The sequence below is a fragment of the Carassius gibelio genome, chromosome A14 (genome assembly GCF_023724105.1).
Source record: "Carassius gibelio isolate Cgi1373 ecotype wild population from Czech Republic chromosome A14, carGib1.2-hapl.c, whole genome shotgun sequence".
Taxonomy (NCBI): domain Eukaryota; kingdom Metazoa; phylum Chordata; class Actinopteri; order Cypriniformes; family Cyprinidae; genus Carassius; species Carassius gibelio.
In genome coordinates, this window is record NC_068384.1 from 101,196 (window position 1) to 123,400 (window position 22,205).

General features: G+C 35.7%; 1 protein-coding gene across 1 annotated transcript in view; it reads left to right on the top strand.

Annotated features, from left to right (window-relative positions):
• Window positions 1-22,205, top strand: part of LOC128027068 (contactin-associated protein-like 2) — a 37,756-nt gene that overhangs the window by 9,099 nt on the left and 6,452 nt on the right. The window contains exons 3-6 of the mRNA XM_052614384.1: window positions 10,090-10,237; window positions 17,068-17,271; window positions 19,052-19,236; window positions 20,920-21,063. Coding sequence (XP_052470344.1) covers window positions 10,090-10,237; window positions 17,068-17,271; window positions 19,052-19,236; window positions 20,920-21,063 — 681 coding nt within the window. The remainder of the gene's footprint in view (window positions 1-10,089; window positions 10,238-17,067; window positions 17,272-19,051; window positions 19,237-20,919; window positions 21,064-22,205) is intronic.

Consider the following 22,205-nt stretch of genomic DNA (forward strand, 5'->3'; position numbering starts at 1 on the left):
AAATATTTCAACAGGGCATCTCTTCTCCTATTAGCACAACAGAGGGGTTAATTCACATCCCAGATGATAAATCCTCAACATCCAGACAGTTGAAACAAATCAGTGTCGCAGGACTCTTACTATTGACAGTCAGCCCTCATGACACATAGAGAGTGCATGGCAAACAGGAATGTAGCTTACACACACACACGACAATTCCACTTCAAACATATATTGTGGGGGAAAACATCAATTTTAGCCACTGCAAACTCACTTCACGACGTGCAATTTAAAGCCAGCACTCACATTCGGGTTTCTGTCCGAAGGGAAGGGGGAGGGCGCAATCCTCACTGCCACTGAGGATGTTCTGAGATGTTTTTCTTCACAGTCACAGGCAGAGTTCACATCACCATTTATAGAGGAGGGAGAGGTAAGAGATCGGTAATGAATCAATACAATCCACTCAGTGATATTTATGATCGTGATCCAAACACTCCAAACCACATCCAATTCAGTGTCAAACGTGTGCAATTACAAGACTCAGTTCTCAGTTACTCAGCTCCTCTCCAATGAAAACAGGGTAATTCGCTCTCCTGCTGTTGTTCTCGAATCCCTCATCAAACAACACTGTCCTCTTCATTCACCCGTCCTCCAGTAACTATTACCACCCAATAAAACGACTTTTCACAAGGGAGAAAAACCACACGCACCACCTCTCTCTCTTGCTTTTTATCCTCTCCACTGTTGATGAGGCCTCACGCAAACTCTGAGTAAATCCCCCACACCTGTTGCCAATCCATCATTTGGGGTTGTCACAGCAACAAACACACACACAGGCCTGGGAACAGAGTTACACTCAAAGCGTTCCCCCGGGAACACTGCTTCAGCGGGAATAAGTTCCACATGCCATTTGTCACACTGTGACAAGTGCAGTCAAAAAAGACCCTGATTTGCCCATTGGGACATCAAAGGAAGATTTGTTGCAGAGTGTCTGACAAAATTAATGTCTTGTATTGTAGAATGCACACTCGGCACTGCCGAGAGTTTCATTAAATCAAAACCGAAAGTAAAGTGCGCACATCCATTCAAAAGCGAGTGACTCCCGGATGCGCGCAAATTAGGCTACACAACATATCTAGACGGATGTTAGACTATAATAGGTTTTTGTAATTTTCTTTAGCTCTGGATAATGTTTGGGGAAAAAATGGTTTCTATTTGCACTTTGAATATAGAGAGAGCACTGGATTTCGGTTTGGAGGTTAAAAGCTCACAATTCACGTACAGTTCTAAGGTCTTAAGAGCCAGTCAGTAAAAAAAAAAAAAAAACACTTTACAGTGCTTGAATATTGTTGTTTAACTGGATATGATAATTCATATTTAGAAAGTAGAACTGAAATGACCTTCATTAAAAGATGAGTAATCTTATAATTAAATACATTTTTCCAGTCATGTATTTGGTCAGTGAGTATTAATTTTATTTTATTTTTTATCCCGGTCTCATCTTGTGTCTTGAGTTAAGTTTTGGTATTAATGATAATCAAACAACAAAAGACGAGTAGAGATATCATGGCACTAAATACATTTCTCCAGTAAAGCATAATGATTAAGGGGTCATGCAAAGTATTCTCTGTAAAAGCTACAAGTTTACCTCCTCAGAGGCTTGACATATTTTGACATTTCTCTGTGTTTTAGCCTCTAGCAGGTAACCCATTGTGTCACAACCAGATTGTGCCATCTCTCACACTTCTTAAATGTTACCCAAGAAGGTTACCCATAATAGCAGGAGAAAGCTATCAGTTAGCATTCCTGATCTCAATGGTAGCTTCTCAACTGGAGCAGGAACCCATGCAAGTATGTGATTTTTTTTTTTTGATCTGATGATGTTGTAGATAAAATAAATAAATAATAAAGACATTTCCTCGTCGCACCTCTGGACATTTTACTTTTCTTTTCACCCTACAATCTCCTGGTCACCAACTTGGAGTGAGACCTGTTCAGATTCCCACCCCCCACCCCCACAAGTATCTTTCTGTGAATTGATTTTTGATGGATCCTTTTGGAGGCTCATACATTACTGATACCGTTTCTCAGCCCCCTGCAGTCAGTGCTGAATGAGCTCCAAAGCACCGTCGCTTGTACTGAATAAACAAACGCTGAATTCTTATATTCTTCCTCCCATGTGGTCCGACAGCCCTGTATGTTGCATAATGGCGGCAAAACCTCTCCATCAATTAATTTGCTGAAACATGCATTTAGAAAGCCTATAAAATGAAGCAAGCCCCTCGCTGTGGTGTGAAAAGACCTATAGTTGTTTTATTCGCTGTGAGTTTATGCCAGTTTCGCACATCTCATTCTGGCTGCTGGGTTTTCTTTCTCCTTTGACGTCCAAGAGTTTTCACACTATATTTCTGACCTAAAATAGCATGTATGTAGTATATTCATATGTTTACAGTATTTTAATTTTGGAAGTCTCTTGTGCTCATCAAGGCAATATTTATTTGATCAAAGAGACAGTAAAATCAGTAATATTGCATGGCATTTTTTTTACTGACAAATGTCGAGATTGCATTATTGTAGCGTGAAAGCATATAATATATATAAAATATAATGTGCGAGCGCGAATCTCTAGCGCACTGATTTCCTTTGCACTTGCAAAAAGCTGGACTTGCGCGCTCGGATACACCCTGCTCTCGCCCAGAGAGAGTGCGCACACTTTAAACGTATCTCTCCTCTCACTCAAACTGTGTCCTGTGCACTCTCAAATCTCTCTGTGCTCATGCACTATAGATAAGCATAGTCAAAGGTTATCATTATGCACTTTTAAAATGTTATCTCAAAACAGATTTGTGCTGGGCATTTTCTTTTTTGTGTTTTTGTTTTAACATAAACTAGTTATTGTAGCTACTTTGTTTTACTATATCTCTTTTACGTTTATATTTTGATCTTTTCTGCAAACACACATATGCATCTCTCTTGAAAAGGTACTATTAATAAAGCTTTATCCAATCAGATCTCCAAAGATCATTGCAATACATTTTCAGTTGGTATGATGGTAATAATAAGTAACAACTCCTCAAATCAACATTAAACGTAAAAATAGATGTAAATGATGCAAGATGTAAATAAATGCTCCAATATCATTGCTGTTTGGACATTTATTTTGGAGCCTTTTTTTTAATACAGTGTTTGTTTTCAGTTCTGATTTATTTATTTATATATTTATTTTCATGAAAATCCACTTTATATAGCTATACATTCAATAGTATATATATATATATATATATATATATATATATATATATATATATATTTATATATATATATATATATATATATATATATATTGCGAAAACAATTAATATGTATAGTACAGAGAGATTTGAGAGTGCACAATACACAGTTTGAGTTAGAGGAGAGATACGTTTTAAATGCGCGCACTCTCTCTGTGCAAGAGCAAGGGAAATCAGTGTGCGAGCGGAGAGATTCGTGCTTGTTCATTGTATTAATGTGCTTTTGTGCTACAATAATGCGATCTCAACATTTGTTAGTAAAATAGCGCCATAATATTGTTAAATATTATTACAATTCTAAAGAACAGCTAAAAGAGCTGAATAAAATTTGAAAAGAACAGCATTTATGTGCAATTGTTTTTTAATGTTTTGGAACATTATTAATGTATGATTATTACTGTCACCTGTCACTTTAAATCAGTTTAAATCAGTACTTTGTTGGATGGAAGCTTTAATTTCTTAAAAAATAAATAAATAAATCTAACTAACCCAAAACTTTTAAACATTATTGCATTGTATATTTACAATACGTTTTATTCTGACTTAATACATTTTAATAAGGAAGTAACAGGAAACATTCAGCTGAACCTCAGGTTTTTTTTTTTTGTTGTTGTTGTTGTTTTTATGTCAAAATTGGATCGTGGATCCCCTGTTGAAGTCCTGTGGTGGAATTTTCCACCAAAATGTATTCTTTACATTAAAATATTTTTGAATTTGTCCAAAGCCAACACTTTTAACTCATTTGTATTTAATTTAATTTTGTTTATTATAATTCTACATTTTATTTTATTTTTATTGTTTCTACCGGACACTCTTTGTAAGGCTCGGATATTTTTCAACTTCACAAGCTTTTGTTTCATATGTGTGTATCACATTCATTTAACTTCTGATAAGGCCCATTTCCCCTTAATTCGTTTTCTTGCCATGCTGAGATCTTCAAGGTCTTCCCAATAATGGCATACTGTGCAGCACAATTCACCATTATATCCTTTCAAGATCTGAGTGGAATTCAAAAAACTCATACAATGTGGTACTTTTGATCTTAATAAGTGGAGTGGAATAAGGTTTAACAGGACATTGCTCTAAATCTGAATGTAAGCAGTTGTGACAGACTGGATCTTTGGGTGCTTGAGCTCCTACCCTTTTTCAAAAAAAATATTCAAAAGTGCCGCCCTCAGACAAATAGCAATAATAATATTGTGTTCAATAAAACTGGCTACGAAGTACTGCACGGTTTGTACAGCCCCAAAAGTCGCATTAATCATAAGTAGTGTTTAATTCACTGGTATTTATGTATATTGATACAACGCTTACTATTTCATGAAACTATTATAGTTTATGAAGCCCAAGTTTCTTATGCTCATCAAGCCTGGATTTACATTTACATTTATTCGTTTAGCAGATGCTTTTATCCAAAGCAACTTACAAATGAGGACATTGGAAGCAATCAAAAACAGGGATATATAAGTGCTTTTAACAAGTCTCAGTTAACTTACCACAGTACATGTAACAAGGGCTTTTAAATAATATAATAAATAAAAAGAAAGAAAACAGAATAGAAAAAGAATAGAGCAAGCTAGAGATCTTTATATATATATATATATATATATATATATATATATATATATATAGTTATTTATTTATTTTTTTTAAGAATAGAATTAGAATAGTTAGTGCTTAGGTTAGAGGGTCAAATAAAGATGGAAGAGATGTGTTTTAAGCCGATTCTTGAAGATGGCTAAGGACTCAGCTGCTCGGATTGAGTTGGGGGGGTCATTCCACCAGGAGGGAACATTTAATTTAAAACTCTGTAAAAGTGACTTTGTGCTTCTTTGGGATGGCACAATCAAGCGGCAGTGTCAAATGATCCTTCAGTGTCAAATGATTCTTCAGAATTCTTTGTGAAATGCTGATTAATGTCAAAGTTGGAACAGGTGGCCTGTGTGCATTCATTTTGTGGCCTGCGTCATGCAGAAGTTAAATGTATTTTTATTATATTTTGCACTCAAAAGTAGCACAAATATTAGGCAGTGTGTTTGTACAGTACTCAATAAGGGCTGAGCATATCGAGCAGATTCTAACTAAAAGTTAAAATAACAGCAGTAGTAGCAGTACTAATACTACTAATAACTTTGTGTAGCAACCTAAGTGAAGAAAAAAAAATATAATATATATATATGAAACCAGTATGAGATGATTTGGTCTTTGTGACATGGTGCATTATCCTGCTGGAAGTAGCCACCAGAAGATGGATACACTGTAGTCATAAAGGGATGGACAAGGTCAGCAACAATACTCAGGTGGGCTGTAGCATTCAAACAATGTTCAATTGGTACTAAGGGGCCGAAAGTGTGCCAAGAAAATATCCGCCACACCATTACACTACCACCAGCAGCCTGTACCGTTGAGACGAGGCAGCATGGATCCATGTTTTCATGTACTTTATGCCAATTCCTGACCCTGCCTTCTGAACGCAGCAGAAATCGAGACTCATCAGACCAGACAAAGTTTTTCCAATGTTCTGTTGTCCAATTTTGGTGAGCCTGTCCGAATTGAAGCCTCCGTTTCCTGTTCTTAGCTGATAGGAGCGGCACGCTTTATGGCCATCTGCTTCAGGGTTCGTCAAGTTATGTGCTCAGAGATGGTCTGTATACCTTGGTTGTAATGATTGGTTATTTGAGTTAGTGTTGCCTTTGTATCATCTCTAACCAGTCTGCCCATTCTCCTCTGACCTGTGACATCAACAAGGCATTTTCATCCACACAACTGCCGCTCACTGTACATTTTCTCTTTTTGGGACCATCCTCTGTAAACCCTAGAGATGGTTGTGTGTGAAAATCCCAGTAGATCAGCAGTTTTTGAAAAACTCAGACCAGCCCGTCTGGCACTAGCAACCCTTCCACGTTCAAAGTCACTTGAAATCCCCTTTCTTCCCCATTCTGATGCTCGGTTTGAACTTCAGCAAGTTATCTTCACCACATCTAGATGCCTAAATGCATTGCATTCTATGTGATTGGATGATTAGCAATTTGTGTTACCAAGTAATTGAACAGGTGTACCTAATAAAGTGGCAGGTCAGTGTATATATATATATATATATATATATATATATATATATATATATATATATATATATATATATATATATATATATATATATATTCAGTTTCTTGTTTATTTTTTTTTTAATTATTATTAATTTATTAATTTATTAATATTACAAATTCTCTGAGATTTTTTTTTTTCTGGTCTGCCTCAAAATTTTATATGCATATCTTACAAAATAAGCCAAGACTTCCTAGCTTTGATCTTTAATCCTTCCAGTTTCTTTTTAATAATAGCACAATGTAGAAGGGTTTAGCAGAAAGTAACCATTGTTGGACTTTCAGTATCATTTTTCTACCATGTCCAGCATTAGCTCATTCCCACTTTTACTCTGCTTCAGCTGTGAATTGAGGAGGCTTACGTATTTCCACATGTCAGTTTCTTCCTCTGACTGTACTCCTGAGTGAGTCTCTCGACGCTAAACCACCCCGATTCAGAGTGTCACTGAGCTGGCCGCCCCTGTCAGCCCTTCACACTTATGCATACGGCTGTGCTTTTGGTCTCTGAGAGAAAAGTTGTCTTCACCTCATCTGTCAAGACAACCCCAAGTGGCAAGAAAAGTATGAGAGTGTCAAATGCCCTCAGTTGGAGGATAATGGTTCTTTAAATACTGGATCACATTTTGCTTTCACTCTGCTGGCAGCAAGATACATCGGCGAGTGTCCCGCTGATTACACTGTAAAATGTGGTTGCAATTTCACATAAAAGCATTCAAATGTCCATAAATCATAAAGCAAGGCTGCAATTATGTAGTAGGTTTTAAATGCATGTCTCTGCAATGAATCATGAATGCTCATCACTTAGGTGCCTTGACATTGAAGTAAAATCTTTTTTCTTTTTCTTTTTTTTTAATAAATCAGTATGATGCTGATTTTTGGTTTTTCATATATATATATATATATATAAAATAAAATATTTAAAAAAATAATACACACACACACACACACACACATATATATATATATATATATATATATATATATATATATATATATATATATATATATATATATATATTAGAATTATTTTTATATATTAAATATTTTATTTATTATTTATTATTTTCATATGTGGCTGCAAGGTGAGAACAGCAGTGTAATAAATGTAAGTACAATGTGGAATTTGACAGAACTTAATTTATCAGCTGAGAACACAACAAAGTGTGCAGCTTTAATAATTAGCCATTCAAATGTGATATGAACTCCAAACAGATTAATGCATTAGATCACAATGCGTGACAGCTGCGTGATTCACTGTAATTTTGATTTAGGACCTTCTCAGATTGCTTTGGTCATGTACTTAGCTTTAATGGATTGTTCTGATGATTTTCAGTATGAAAGGTTACCAGGAAAGATTTTGTGGTCCCTCATATAAGGGTAGAATATTACAAAATCAATAGATTTCTTGATATAAAAAAAGAACGGCTTCATAAAACAACAGTGACAACATCAGCAGAACCTTAATGTTTTATTTGGCAGCCGTCCACAAATTTTCCATTATTCCACATCTATATATTAATCTGTGTGAAGAAAAAGGGTTTTAACTGGTATATAAAAACTCCCACCCAAATCTGACACACACATCTAACAATTTTACGTGTACAACAAGAAAATCATCAATCTTGAACAACAATCAGCATGTTTTAATTTTGTTTTGATGGTTAGAGCGCTTGCATGTCTGATGAATTGTTTTTAGATCTACCTGTTTTATTCTTGTATGCTCACTTCATTTGCAGTTGTAATGATTCCGGACTGTTTGTCTTCTAGACTGGTGGCTTTTATTTCTACTACAGAAAAGTTCAGAAGAGCATCTTTCTGGTATTCTCAGAGTAAGAAATGTACGAATAGAGGATGGCTGCTCAAAGCTGTTAAAGAAAGAAGAGACCCTGGAGCTTTGACACAAAATAAGTAAAAGAAACTTTAATTATACCATGGAAAGCCAGGGAATGTGCCACTTATGATAGTTACAGCTGGCTTCCTGCCTAAACCCGGACCCTCCACTAATGAAAGACAGACTCTATCTCCGTCAGGCCTTTGTGAAGGAGCTTGATTAAACAACATGCCATGCAGCAAAGCTCTGAGGGTGACTTCACATTTGGCTAACTAATTACTCACTTGCCGACTGTTTAGGGTCTGGATTTGGAATTAACTGTGACAGAATTGAGTCGTTCAGGTCATGAAGGCAGAACTTTTAGCCTGGATTTTGTCTGGTGAAGTAATGCAGATTTATGTGGCTTAATCAGCTTTTCTAAACACAATTGAAGTAAAAATAGGTCAACGGACATTTAAGAGGTGTTTTTTTTTTGTTTTGTTTTTTTCATGAGGCCAAAAGAAATTCAAATACCTGCTGCCAGTCTAAAGTTTGGAATATTTTAGATGTTTTAACGCTTTTGAAAGTTCTGTTCACCAAGGCTAAATTTATAAGATTGATAAATAAATAGAAAAAAAAAAAAAAAAAAATGAATAAAAGCTTAATATTATGTTATCTTCAGTGTCACATGATCCTTCAGATTTAATTCTAAGAAATGTTTAGAAACGTTTTATTGTTTTTTTTTGTTTTTTTTTTTTGTTTTATATAATAATGTCAATATTTCTGTTTTTTATTTAAATTATATAAAGTAGTTAAAAATGGTTAAAAATTACCAAAACAGTATTGTAAAAATATTCTCTTTGTGCCGCCCCTAGTGGAGCCGAGTATGAAAACCACTGTTCTGCGTAATAGCCTACTAATTGTTCCCAAGAGGTCCACCAATAAAACACTGTCGCCTGAAACCTCACAACAACTCGGCTTCCTCTCTTTGCAATGGAAAACGAAGTGAACACTCCCCAGTTGGCCACTACAGAGCCCAGTAATCAGCACTTCAAACATTAAAGTCAGACCACCCTATGGAGCCTCCAGTATTGACATGTTCAGCATTTCCCGGACAAGAAATCCCCTCTTGTACAATAAAGTTCATATAATGGTGGTTTACTTGGAGGGGAAGTGCAAGTTTTGTAATCCACATCGCTCTAGTTTGGTGGCCTTGAGCTCCTTATCACCAATTCCACATGGTCTGTCTGGCGACTGAAGTTCCCACCACTCAATGGGCGCCTGCATCAATTTCTTGCTCTGCGTGAAAAAGAAGCTGCGTAGAGTCAACGTGAACCACAGAGCCATGCAACTTGATTCCACTTACATGCCGCTTCATTTTTTTTTTTCTTTTTCTTTTTTTTTTCTGGTGATTACAGCTTCTGACACAGGACAGTAGAGAGTTTTATGAAGACCTCTCAAAACCACAGTAGACCAGATATGAGACAAAACTGCTTTACAGTAGTAGACTGTAGACACTAACTGCTTATTATTATTGTAATAATACATATTTATTGAAAGTGTTTATGGTTTTAGATATTGAAGTGCTTGCAAAGTTCACAGTTGTATGTTATAAGGTCAGAATTGCGAGATGTGAATTTGCAATAACAAGAAAAAAAGTCTTAATTGCGAGTTTTTATCTTGCAATTATGACATTCTTTCCGAAATCGGAGTTCATATCTCACAATTCTGAGAAAAGGTCAGAATAACCATATATGAACTCGAAATTGTGAGGGAAAAAAAGTCAGACTTATGAGATAAAAAGACACTATTAACTGGTTTAATTTCTTTATTCAGTGACGGAAACTGGCTTCCATAGTTTGAAGTTAAAACAAGTCAAGTAACTTATTTCTCATCTGTCTTGCAGGCGTTTGCAGGTAACTCCAATACAGAGAGTGTGGTTCGGCATGACCTGCAAAACCTGATTGTGGCCCGTTATTTGCGCATCATTCCTTTAGACTGGAGCGAAGAGGGACGGATCGGCCTCAGGTTCGAGATCTTTGGGTGCCCGTACTGTAAGTTGACTCTGCACTGTCACATTTCACATCAGTATAATCTAGTAAATATCAATAAAAAATTGAATTAACTTTTTTGTCCAACAGTACTGAGTGTAACGCATTTCTACTGTAAGTAACTTATCCACTGAAAAAAGTAAAGTAATTAAGGTCATTCGAAAGTAATTGAATTACAGTTACTTATAAAGTACTTGCATACTATGAGTAGTTTTAGAATTTGAAATATACATTTATCGTCTAAAGGTAAAATAGAATGCAGTATCTTTTTTCATTTGCAGTTTTTCCTGATGACAGATAAGACTAAGATGTCAATAGAATATGTAAAGGGTCTGCTTTTATTTGTGTTTACTGACAGTAAAAGCAAAACATGGTGGTAAATTCTAAATTCATCTACTTTTCATCAATTTTGGAAGAAGAATGCTGTAAGCCATAATTTACCTGATAAGAACCTTGTGATATATGACACACCTTAAAATATTATCTCAAGTATTATCTCAAGATCCACACCAGTAATGTTTTCTTCTAAGGCACGTTTGTAAAAGCTACTTAGAACTTGTTTAATTTTCTTTTAAGTTTTTTGTTTTTCAGATATTTTGCAGAGTATTTCTATGTGTTATCTAAAGGTTAAATTTTTTTATCTGCTTAAGTATTACAGTTGTTTTAAAGCTAAAGGCTAAACCATTCCATGTTAAACTGAAAGAATTAAGAGTGTCATTTCTATTTTCTATGTATCAAGGTTTATAAGAAGTTTAAGAAGTAATTAAAGATTAGAATAAGTTACTTATTAATTAAATTACTTTTCAGACTGAGTAATTACAAAAGTAATTTAAATACAATATTGATTATGTAATTAGTAATTCATTACTTATTTAAAGTAACTTGCTTGGCAGTTGTTAGTTAAGTTGAATTAAACTGAATTGAATCAAAATTAATTTAATTAATTTCGGATCCTGGTTACATTTACTTGGTATTTTGGAGTTGTCCTGGTGCTACTTCACAAAACCAACAGTATTTACTGAATACCAAACATACATTTAATGTGGTTAACTTTCTTAGTAGTGGTGTTGTGGTTAAAAGATAAGCTATTTTATTTAATCAGTTTACAGAGACAGCTTTGCTGGATTTTCATTTATTTGAAAGGTATCAGTCATTGCAAATTATGAATTTAAACAGAAAAGCTTTCCAGATGAGTGGATGTGTATTTGGAGCAGATGTCTCCAGCGTGGTCAAAACGTCCTGAAATCTGAATGTGGCTCACAGGGTGAGCGTCAGCAGTATAGGTCATGTCTGTAAATTAATTGCATTGTTGTTATTCCACTCGCTTCAGATCATTAGTATTCCTTTTACATTTTTATTTCAATCTAGCCTTTTATTATATTGTAATTTGACTAGCAAGGGAAAAAAAATCTATGAACTATCGACATCTTCTGTTTTCTGAAATGGAATGTAGCCTTGACAAATTCATTACTTTCGTTATATTAAGTGTTGCCAAATTGATGTTGATAACAAATTTCAATTAACATCCCCATAAATTGGTTTGAGAAGTATTACACTCAGTTATCTCATTGCAGTGATGTAATCATCTGTCATATAAACCCAGACTAGAAGAACCATCTTTACCATTGATTATTTTTAAAACCATAACCTTCTTTGAACCTTTCATAAAAAATGTAATCCTTGAGATGGATAAATCTTAAGCATAGTAGACTTTTTTTCTGTTTATAATACTTCCATTGAAATAATGCTAGCGTAAATAAACCTGACATCTAGCTCTTCTGAATGTTTCTGTTTATGACAAGTATGAATGAAGCCTGGTAGCTTTAGATACGTATCATTCCTCAAGCTGTTTTACTACTCGTGAGGAGCAGAGAGGGGTTTGGCTGCAGTGATTTTCCTGTCAGAAAGTGTTTCATCCACATTTGCTCCTTGCTGGTTAAACCGCTCATATTCCTTCATCATTTTGTGCTGGTGATCACAGATGCCGATAAAGACATGCCGCCATCTCCAAACGCTTGTTTATGAGGGCATAGGGTGGAATAAATAAACCCAGTATTCCCACCCTGCCGGAAAATCCAGATTAAAATTGTTGTTGTGTTTTGGAAAATAATGTTTTGGTTTTTTTACTGCTCATTAGCTGGATTAAACTGACGTGCTGGACCTGGACCTGGACTATAAAAACTTTTGAAATCTCTTGTTAAGAAATTCAAGATGGGCAAGTCTAATCATGTACATGTTTTGTTTCTTATTATTTAATATTCAATATTAAAATACTAATGCTTCTACTAATAGTAATATTCATCATCATCCTAAATTAACTTTTTAATTTGACAGCCTTACCTGTAACAAACTAGCTACCTGCTATTGTAGCCTACACCAACTGCTGATCAACAGTTGCTAATGAGTTGCTTATACTAATTAATGACCATATTAAAGCAACTAATAACCAGCTTGCACCAGCTAATGACCACCTTCAACCAACTAGTGACCTTATTAAAGCAACTAATAACCAGCTTGCACGAGCTAATGACCACCTTAAACCAACTAGTGACCATATTAAAGCAACTAATAACCAGCTTGCACGAGCTAATGACCACCTTAAACCAACTAGTGACCTTATTAAAGCAACTAATAACCAGCTTGCACCAGCTAATGACCACCTTAAACCAACTAGTGACCATATTAAAGCAACTAATAACCAGCTTGCACCAGCTAATGACCACCTTAAACCAACTAGTGACCATATTAAAGCAACTAATAACCAGCTTGCACCAGCTAATGACCACCTTAAACCAACTAGTGACCATATTAAAGCAACTAATAACCAGCTTGCACCAGCTAATGACCACCTTAAACCAACTAGTGACCATATTAAAGCATCTAATAACCAGCTTGCACCAGCTAATGACCACCTTAAACCAACTAGTGACCTTATTAAAGCAACTAATAACCAGCTTGCACCAGCTAATGACCACCTTAAACCAACTAGTGACCATATTAAAGCAACTAATAACCAGCTTGCACCAGCTAATGACCACCTTAAACCAACTAGTGACCTTATTAAAGCAACTAATAACCAGCTTGCACCAGCTAATGACCACCTTAAACCAACTAGTGACCATATTAAAGCAACTTATAACCAGCTTGCACCAGCTAATGACCACCTTAAACCAACTAGTGACCATATTAAAGCAACTAATAAACAGCTTGCACCAGCTATTGACCACCTTAAACCAACTAGTGACCATATTAAAGCAACTAATAACCAGCTTGCACCAGCTAATGACCACCTTAAACCAACTAGTGACCATATTAAAGCAACTAATAACCAGCTTGCACCAGCTAATGACCACCTTAAACCAACTAGTGACCATATTAAAGCAACTAATAACCAGCTTGCACCAGCTAATGACCACCTTAAACCAACTAGTGAACATATTAAAGCAACTAATAACCAGCTTGCACCAGCTAATGACCACCTTAAACCAACTAGTGAACATATTAAAGCAACTAATAACCAGCTTGCACCAGCTAATGACCACCTTAAACCAACTAGTGACCATATTAAAGCAACTAATAACCAGCTTGCACCAGCTAATGACCACCTTAAACCAACTAATGACCATATTAAAGCAACTAATCAACAGCTTGCACCAGCTAATGACCACCTTAAACCAACTAGTGACCTTATTAAAGCAACTAATAACCAGCTTGCACCAGCTAATGACCACCTTAAACCAACTAGTGACCATATTAAAGCAACTAATAACCAGCTTGCACCAGCTAATGACCACCTTAAACCAACTAGTGACCTTATTAAAGCAACTAATAACCAGCTTGCACCAGCTAATGACCACCTTAAACCAACTAGTGACCATATTAAAGCAACTTATAACCAGCTTGCACCAGCTAATGACCACCTTAAACCAACTAGTGACCATATTAAAGCAACTAATAAACAGCTTGCACCAGCTATTGACCACCTTAAACCAACTAGTGACCATATTAAAGCAACTAATAACCAGCTTGCACCAGCTAATGACCACCTTAAACCAACTAGTGACCATATTAAAGCAACTAATAACCAGCTTGCACCAGCTAATGACCACCTTAAACCAACTAGTGACCATATTAAAGCAACTAATAACCAGCTTGCACCAGCTAATGACCACCTTAAACCAACTAGTGAACATATTAAAGCAACTAATAACCAGCTTGCACCAGCTAATGACCACCTTAAACCAACTAGTGAACATATTAAAGCAACTAATAACCAGCTTGCACCAGCTAATGACCACCTTAAACCAACTAGTGACCATATTAAAGCAACTAATAACCAGCTTGCACCAGCTAATGACCACCTTAAACCAACTAATGACCATATTAAAGCAACTAATCAACAGCTTGCACCAGCTAAGCTTACACCAACAAATGACCATCTTAAACCAGTTGATGGCCATCTTAAATCAGCTTAATCTAGGCTATGATCATCTTAAACCAGTTTAATCCAACTAAAGACCATTTTAAACCAGCTAATGACCACCTTAACCCAGCTTACACCATTTGTATGACCGTTATAAACTGCTGTCTTAAACAAGTTTACACTAGGTAATGACCTAGTGACCTAGTGGGCCATTGCTTGAACCTATTAATGACATCTTAAACCAGCCAGAACCAGCTAATAACCAATTACCATGTTCCTAGGCAAATTTTCCTAACAGGAAAATATAAACAAAAATACAAAAATGCTTTTTTGGGGGGACCTTTTTCGCCACTCGGTTTCCCTTCAGACACGGGAATGCACTGACTGTTGAGTGAAAATAAATAAGATGTGCAGAAAAGGAATAGAGATAGCCCTTCTAAGGGTGCATAGAAAGAAAGAATGGGAGTTAGATAAGCTAACCTGCAGCGGAGATGAAGCACAGAATGAGAATGAATGCAGTGCTCTGACCTTGTTGATCGGGCGAGGACGGATGAATGCATTCGTGATGGAGGTGAAGGGGATTGGCAGTGGAGAGAGAGAGAGAGACAGGAGGAGTGGAAGAGCAACTGGCCAAACATAGCACACATACTCATGCATTAGTGTAGTAATCAGTCCCCAGCAGGGTGCATTGAGAGAATTGAATTAATTCCACATGCAGACTGTACTTTAGACACAGACGCACACACATGATTGTAGTAGATGCTACATACTACAGGCATCCCCTGGTGATTATGTACATGACAGATAATACTGAACGCATATTCTCATCTGCTTTGTCCATGTACAACAAATACAGTTGTTGCATCATTGTGCAATGTACACTGTTAATGGAAGCTGATTAATGCAAATTGATTTTACATGCCTCAAAAATCCATACAATGCATGAAAAATCCATTCAAATAATGGAAATAACTTACTCGATGGCTAACTTAAAATATCACTTAGTGTAGACCTGAAATTCACTACCTATTTATTATTTTGGTATATTGTTTTATTGAATACCCACAATTAATTATTTAATTGTATCTAATTTACATATTCATCATATTATGTTTTTTGTTAGAATGATTCGTCCCTTGTCATAATTACATTTTAACTGCCCCCCCCCCCCAAAAAAAAAATAAACATTAAAAATTGTGACAATCAAAATCTATGTAAAAGTACTTTAACCTTTTTGATTAAATTGTCCATGCTGAAAAAAGTGTTAATAAAAAAAAAATAATAATTCTTACAAACCCCAGATACTGTAAGTAAAAATTATTTGAGGTGAGGGTTGCCATATATTATGCATAATGCTAATCAATCATAAATTATGATTTACATAATGCCATAAAAAATAAAACAATAGAGTTTTAATTTGCTTTAGTTTTTTTTTTTTTTTTTTTTTGGGGGGGGGGGGGGGGGGGTCTGTATTCATTTGATCATAATAGAGGAACATAATAACAGAGTAAAAGTACATTAATATAGTGAAAAAAGTCTGTATTTCTATTTTATTTTAAAATGTAATTTATATATGTGATGGCAAAGCTGAATTTTTAGCAGCCATATATATTATATTTATTATATATTTTTATAACTCTGTATATATTGCTGAATATTACATTTCTTTCAATGAGACATATATATATACTAATATTTACCCTTTTATGGCCACCATATTAAACCTTATCAGTCCAAAGTTATTGCAGTCACAAGCCTACTGCAAAATCAGCACCATCATTTACATTTTAATTAAGCTCAAATCAAACCTAATCAATCTCTCAGTAAAGCAAGTGAATAAACACGCCACTTCAATCTTATTGGTGGAAGGGAACATGATGACATCTGTATTTTTCTATTTTCTGGTTGCTGTAGACGTCTTTATAATTACCTTCTCATGCTGATCACAGATTTTACATGCCTTCTGAATGATATAAAAACAGTCTGGAAAGCAATCAAGTGCCATCAGGCACCATGAGCTTGTGTAATATATCCAAAGGTTATGCGGTGTCATTGCAGGAGATGAATCCAAGAGTGCGAGTCAGAGATGCCGTGAAAGAAATTTACATTCATAACTTCCGGTATGCATCATTCTGAGCCTTGACAGGGATCAAAAATCCTCCTCCACTGTGCAATAAGCAGAAAGGCTTTGTCAGCAGGTTATAGCCCACTGCAATTTTCTGCTTCCTCACTGTAGTTTATCACCTGATCCCAGCCGCAGTTTTTCTGTGAACTTCACCATGCTTTCGTTCAAGCAATCTATAGAACAGTCACTCAACCGATCATTTAGCCAAAAATGGGCATGACACCTAGTCACCTCAGAGGTGCTAATCTCTTTTCCTCCTCCTGTCTTTCTTCCTCCCATCAACAGGGGCAGATGTGATTAATTTTGATGGGCAGGGGGTGATCTCTTACCGCTTCAAAATGAAGAAGATGAAGATTTTGAAGGATGTGATAGCCCTAAAGTTTAAAACATCAGAGAGCGAAGGGGTGATTCTTCACGGAGAGGGGCAACAGGGTGACTACATTACCTTGGAGTTGAGAAGAGGCCGGCTACTGCTGCAGATAAACCTCGGTAAATCTTATATGGAGGCCTAATATCTCCTCTGTTTATGGTGAACTTGAGTGTACCTTGGTGTGTATTTTTTATTAATGTGCTGCCCTAAGTATTTCTTCATGTTATGTATATACCTGCTGTCTTCTGTTATTTAATTGATTGTTTGATCCTCATTGATTCTTTGGTAAGGATAGTTCACTCAAATAAATTAATTAATTAATTCTGTCATGGTTCTTTCCCTCATACAATCAAAAAAACACAAACAAAACAAAACAAAACAAAAAAAGTTTGGGGTTAGTAGGACTATTTGTGGTCCCACTTTATATCAAGTGGCCTTAACTACTATGTACTTACATCAAAAAATAAATACAATGTACTTACTGTGTTCATATTGTATTGCAACCCTTTTTTTTTTTTTGTGCTGCTATTGAGGTGGGAAACAGGTAAGGTTAGGGACAGATTTGGTGGTATGGGTAAGTTTAAGGTTGTGTTAAGGTGTAAGGGATTGGTCAACGTGTAATTATACGTGTAATTATTACAGAAATTAATTACAGATGTAATTATGTGCAGATATTTTTTAATATAAGTACAATTTAAAAACATGTATGTACACAATAAGTGCATTGTACCAAATTAATAATTAAAATTTAAATACATAGTAGCTAAGGCCACTTAATATAAAGTGGGTCCCTATTTGTTTTATTTATTCAAATGTAAAAAAAAATAATAGTTTACTTAGCAAGGATGCAATAATTTGGTCAAAAACATAAGACATTTATGTTAATGTTTGTTACAAAATAGTTTTATATCAACTAAAAGCTGTTGTTTTAAATGCTTTATTCATCAGAGAATCCTGAAAAAAATATGTATCACAGTTTCCACAAAAATATTAAGCAGAACAATGGTTCACAACATTGATAATATTAAGAAATGTTTCTTGTGCAGCAAATCAGCCTATTAGATTGATTTCTGAATCATGTGACGCTGAAGACTGGAGTAATGACACAGCAATGAAAATTCACCTTTGCTTTCACAGAAAATATGCATTTCAAAAAATATTAAAGCAAAAAATTGGTCAAATGTAATAATATTTCACAATACTTCTATTTTACTGTATGTTTCATCAAATGAATGAGCATAAAATACTTATTGGGAAGTCGTGGCCTAGTGGTTAGAGAGTATGACTCCTAAGGTTGTAGGTTCGAGTCTTGGGCTGGCAATACCACCCTTGAGCAAGGCACCGAACCCCCAACTGCTCCCTGGGGGCCGCAGCCTAAATGGCTGCCCACTGCTCCGGGTGTGTGTGCAATCTGAATGGGTTAAATGCAGAGCACAAATTTGAGTGTGGGTCACCATATTTGGCTGTATGTCACTTTCACTTTTTTGTTTTTCCACTTATTTCTAAAATATAAAAATCTTGCTGACTCCAAACTGTAGAACACAAAAAGAAGATCGTTTGAAGAATATTTGAACTGTTTTTGTCCATATAAGTCAATGGAGTCCAAAACCACACAGGTTTCCATTGACTTTAACTGAATTTTCCCCAGAATAAGAAGTTTGGTACAAAATGAAGGGTGAATTTTCATTTGCGTGAACTATCCCTTTAATATCTCATGGACTCGCTGAAAAAATCTAGCAGGGGGGAAAAGAAATACTTAAAGACTGTTAAACACAAAACCCATTATCTTTCTTATCATGAGGGCATAAACATCTCATATGCAGTGTGATGAGTGCAGCGAAGGTGAAGATATTGTGTTTTTGATATTAACGATGGCCTCCCATGTCTAATAAACTATAGGAAGTAATCAGTACGGCTCCATCCTGGGCCATACATCTGTGACTAGTGGCAGCCTGCTGGACGATCATCATTGGCATTCTATAGTAATTGAGCGCTACAGGAGAAATGTCAATTTCACCCTTGATCAGCATACGCAGCACTTCCGCACCAATGGGGAGTTTGACCACCTTGACCTGGACTATGAGGTAGGACTGAGAAAGTGAATGATTTATTGCTCTGAACTTCATTTAACAGGATGCTAAAGCCCAGAATGTTTCACCCTATAACAGGTAGTTAAATTTTTTTTTTTTTAATTCATCTCACAAGGATGACAATGAGGAGGAAATGCTGTGAGAATTCTCAATTTAAATAAGCATGAATTTAATTCTTGTCCAAGCTGATTTGTAGTGTGATGTCACACCAAGACATTTTGTCCCAGGGAGGTTTGCACTGTGCTAAACCTTGTTTGCAGAGGGATTTTTTCAGCACAGAAGGTTTAAAATCCGCTTCTTCGCACAGGATTAATCCACGCTGATAATGTGTAACAGGATATTAATGTTATCAAACAGAAATGATGCGTATTAACAATAGCTGTCGAGGAATGTATATTGGAATGTAATTGATTTTTAGTGTAAAGAATATGGTCTGAGGGCCAATACTTATCTATTCAGACGCTCCTGGCACTGTTGGATGCTACAGAGCTGGTTACAGCTCAGTCGGTCTAAGACAAATTGACCCCAATTAAAGTGAAAGTGTCTGATTAATTGAGCTGAGAATGGATCCAATCCAGTGAGTCGTTTTCTGCTGGAGCGCAGACAGCATTTACAAACAATTGCATTTATTGATTATTTGGTAACACTTTAGAATAAGGTTCCATTAGTTAATGTTAGTTAACTACTTTCGTTAACATGAACTAAGCAAGAACAATCCTTCAGCATTTATAAGTCTTAGTTCATGTTAATTTCAACATTTACTAATGCATTATTTAAATCAAAAGTTGTGGTTGTTAACATTAGTTAATGCACTGTGAATTACCATGAACTAACAATGAATAACTGTATTTTCATTAGTTAACATTAACGAAGATGAATAAATACAGTAATAAATGTATTATTCATTGTTTGTTCATGTTAATTAATACATTAACTAACATTAACTAATGGAACCTTTTTCTTAAGTGTTACCGATTATTTTGTTAAAGTGTTAGTGTTTTTTTTTTCTGGGGCTTTGTTTGAAATTTCTTGAATAATAGTACTTACTAAGCAACTTTTAATAGCTAGATACTATCTGATTTTACAATTATGTATGATTTTAATCCATTGTTGCAAGCTTAAATTTTTTTTTTGGCTGTGCCTGATACAGCAGGATGTGTTTGTCTTGCTATAATAGTCTATTTTTGCTGCACTATGAAATACATCAGGAATCTGGTTTTGAGTGAACTTCCTACGAATAAATATATTTATGAAGCATTTATAAAGTGAGTTAAAATGTCTCTGGCAGGTATTGCATTAAAATCACGCTTTTTATTCATGTATTTATAATTGCATAATGATTTATAATGATTTTAAAATGAGTTATTAGTTAATTATGAACACCTTTATAATCCCTTTACAAAGAGAACCTTAATGTAAAGTGTTACCAAATTAACCCTGTATATGCAAAAACATGTTTTTAGCATAAAAATGGCGTTACTCATATGCATTTCTAATGTGAAAAAAATTTTGTGCACAATTTACTAGATGAAGGAGGTGACTCAGTTTACCAGCCATTTTACTCCACTCTCTTGTTTATATTGCTGTGTTGGTCTTGGAGGGTTGCAATGTTTTGATACTGTTTTTCTGACTTATGTCTGATTTCTTTTATTTTATTTATTTTTTTTTTTCATGTAGCTGACTTTCGGAGGAATGCCTTATTCTGGGAAGCCAGTCTCAGGGGGTAGAAGAAACTTCAAAGGCTGCATGGAAAGCATCAACTACAATGGAGAGAACATCACTGACCTGGCCAGAAGAAAAAAACTGGACTCTTCTAGTTTAGTAAGTTTTGTGTTCCCTTTTCAATCATCTCCACAAACCACATCTGGCTGATAAGAGTTTTAGTGTATACTTTGCCGTTCATGACAGTTCGGTGCAAATGTAACACATTTAGGTGGGTTGTTTTCGTCTGGAGGATTTTGTGGAGGTGTATGACCATGAAGAACTGTGCAAGGTTGACACTTCAGAATGTAGAGCGGTTCCAACGTGATATTGATGGAGCTTGCATTTTACACCTCATATCTATGCTGTATTTATCCATTTCATTTGTTTCAACGTGCTGATAGGAATGTTAATCCTCTACACAGATTTGATGACTGTTGTCAGCACTGATAATAATCAAATTTCCACTGCCTGTGATTATACAAAGAATGCAATAATTGCAGATTATATCTGATAAGCATATCAGTGTTCTGTGGTTCATTAATGGAACCACAAACATGAAGAGACACAATGTTTGTTTCTGATGAGAATTGCAGTCGTATCTTTGCCGTACAGTTACACTAGCACATCATGTCACAGAACATCAGACAAGCATTATGTTAAATAGAAATATGTCTGAATTAGTAGAGTTGGGGTACTCGAACTTGGACTCGGACTCGAGTCCGGACTCGAGTCCAATTTTGAATGAACTCGGACTTGTCACGCACTCGGGTGAATTTGTACTCGGACTTGACACAGACTTGAACATTTTGGACTCGGAAAATATTCCGAGTACAGTCGAGTCCGCGTGTGTAACAATAAAACCAGCATAAAATTGAAATGATAAATTAATGAATGTCTCCCCTTCTGTCATTTTACTGCAACACACCGGCAGGCAGAAGTCTCCTGCTTGCAGACGAAACACACGCACCACTCACTGGATATCAATGTGGATTAGTGATGGGAAGTTCGATTCTTTTCCGCGAACCGGTTCTTTCGGACGGTTTGATTCAATAAACCGGTTGAAAAAAAAAAAACAGTTCACCGGATACATAATCCATTGCGATGTATTTGGTATTAAATGAACTTACGTTTCGTCAGATTGCCCTTCATTCAAGCCCTCGGTTTACCCGCACTCATAACATTAGCAGAGAATCAGTTCAGAATCAATCACCAAAAGAATCAGTTCGGTTCAGACGCGCTGTGAGTCAGTCGGCTTCATG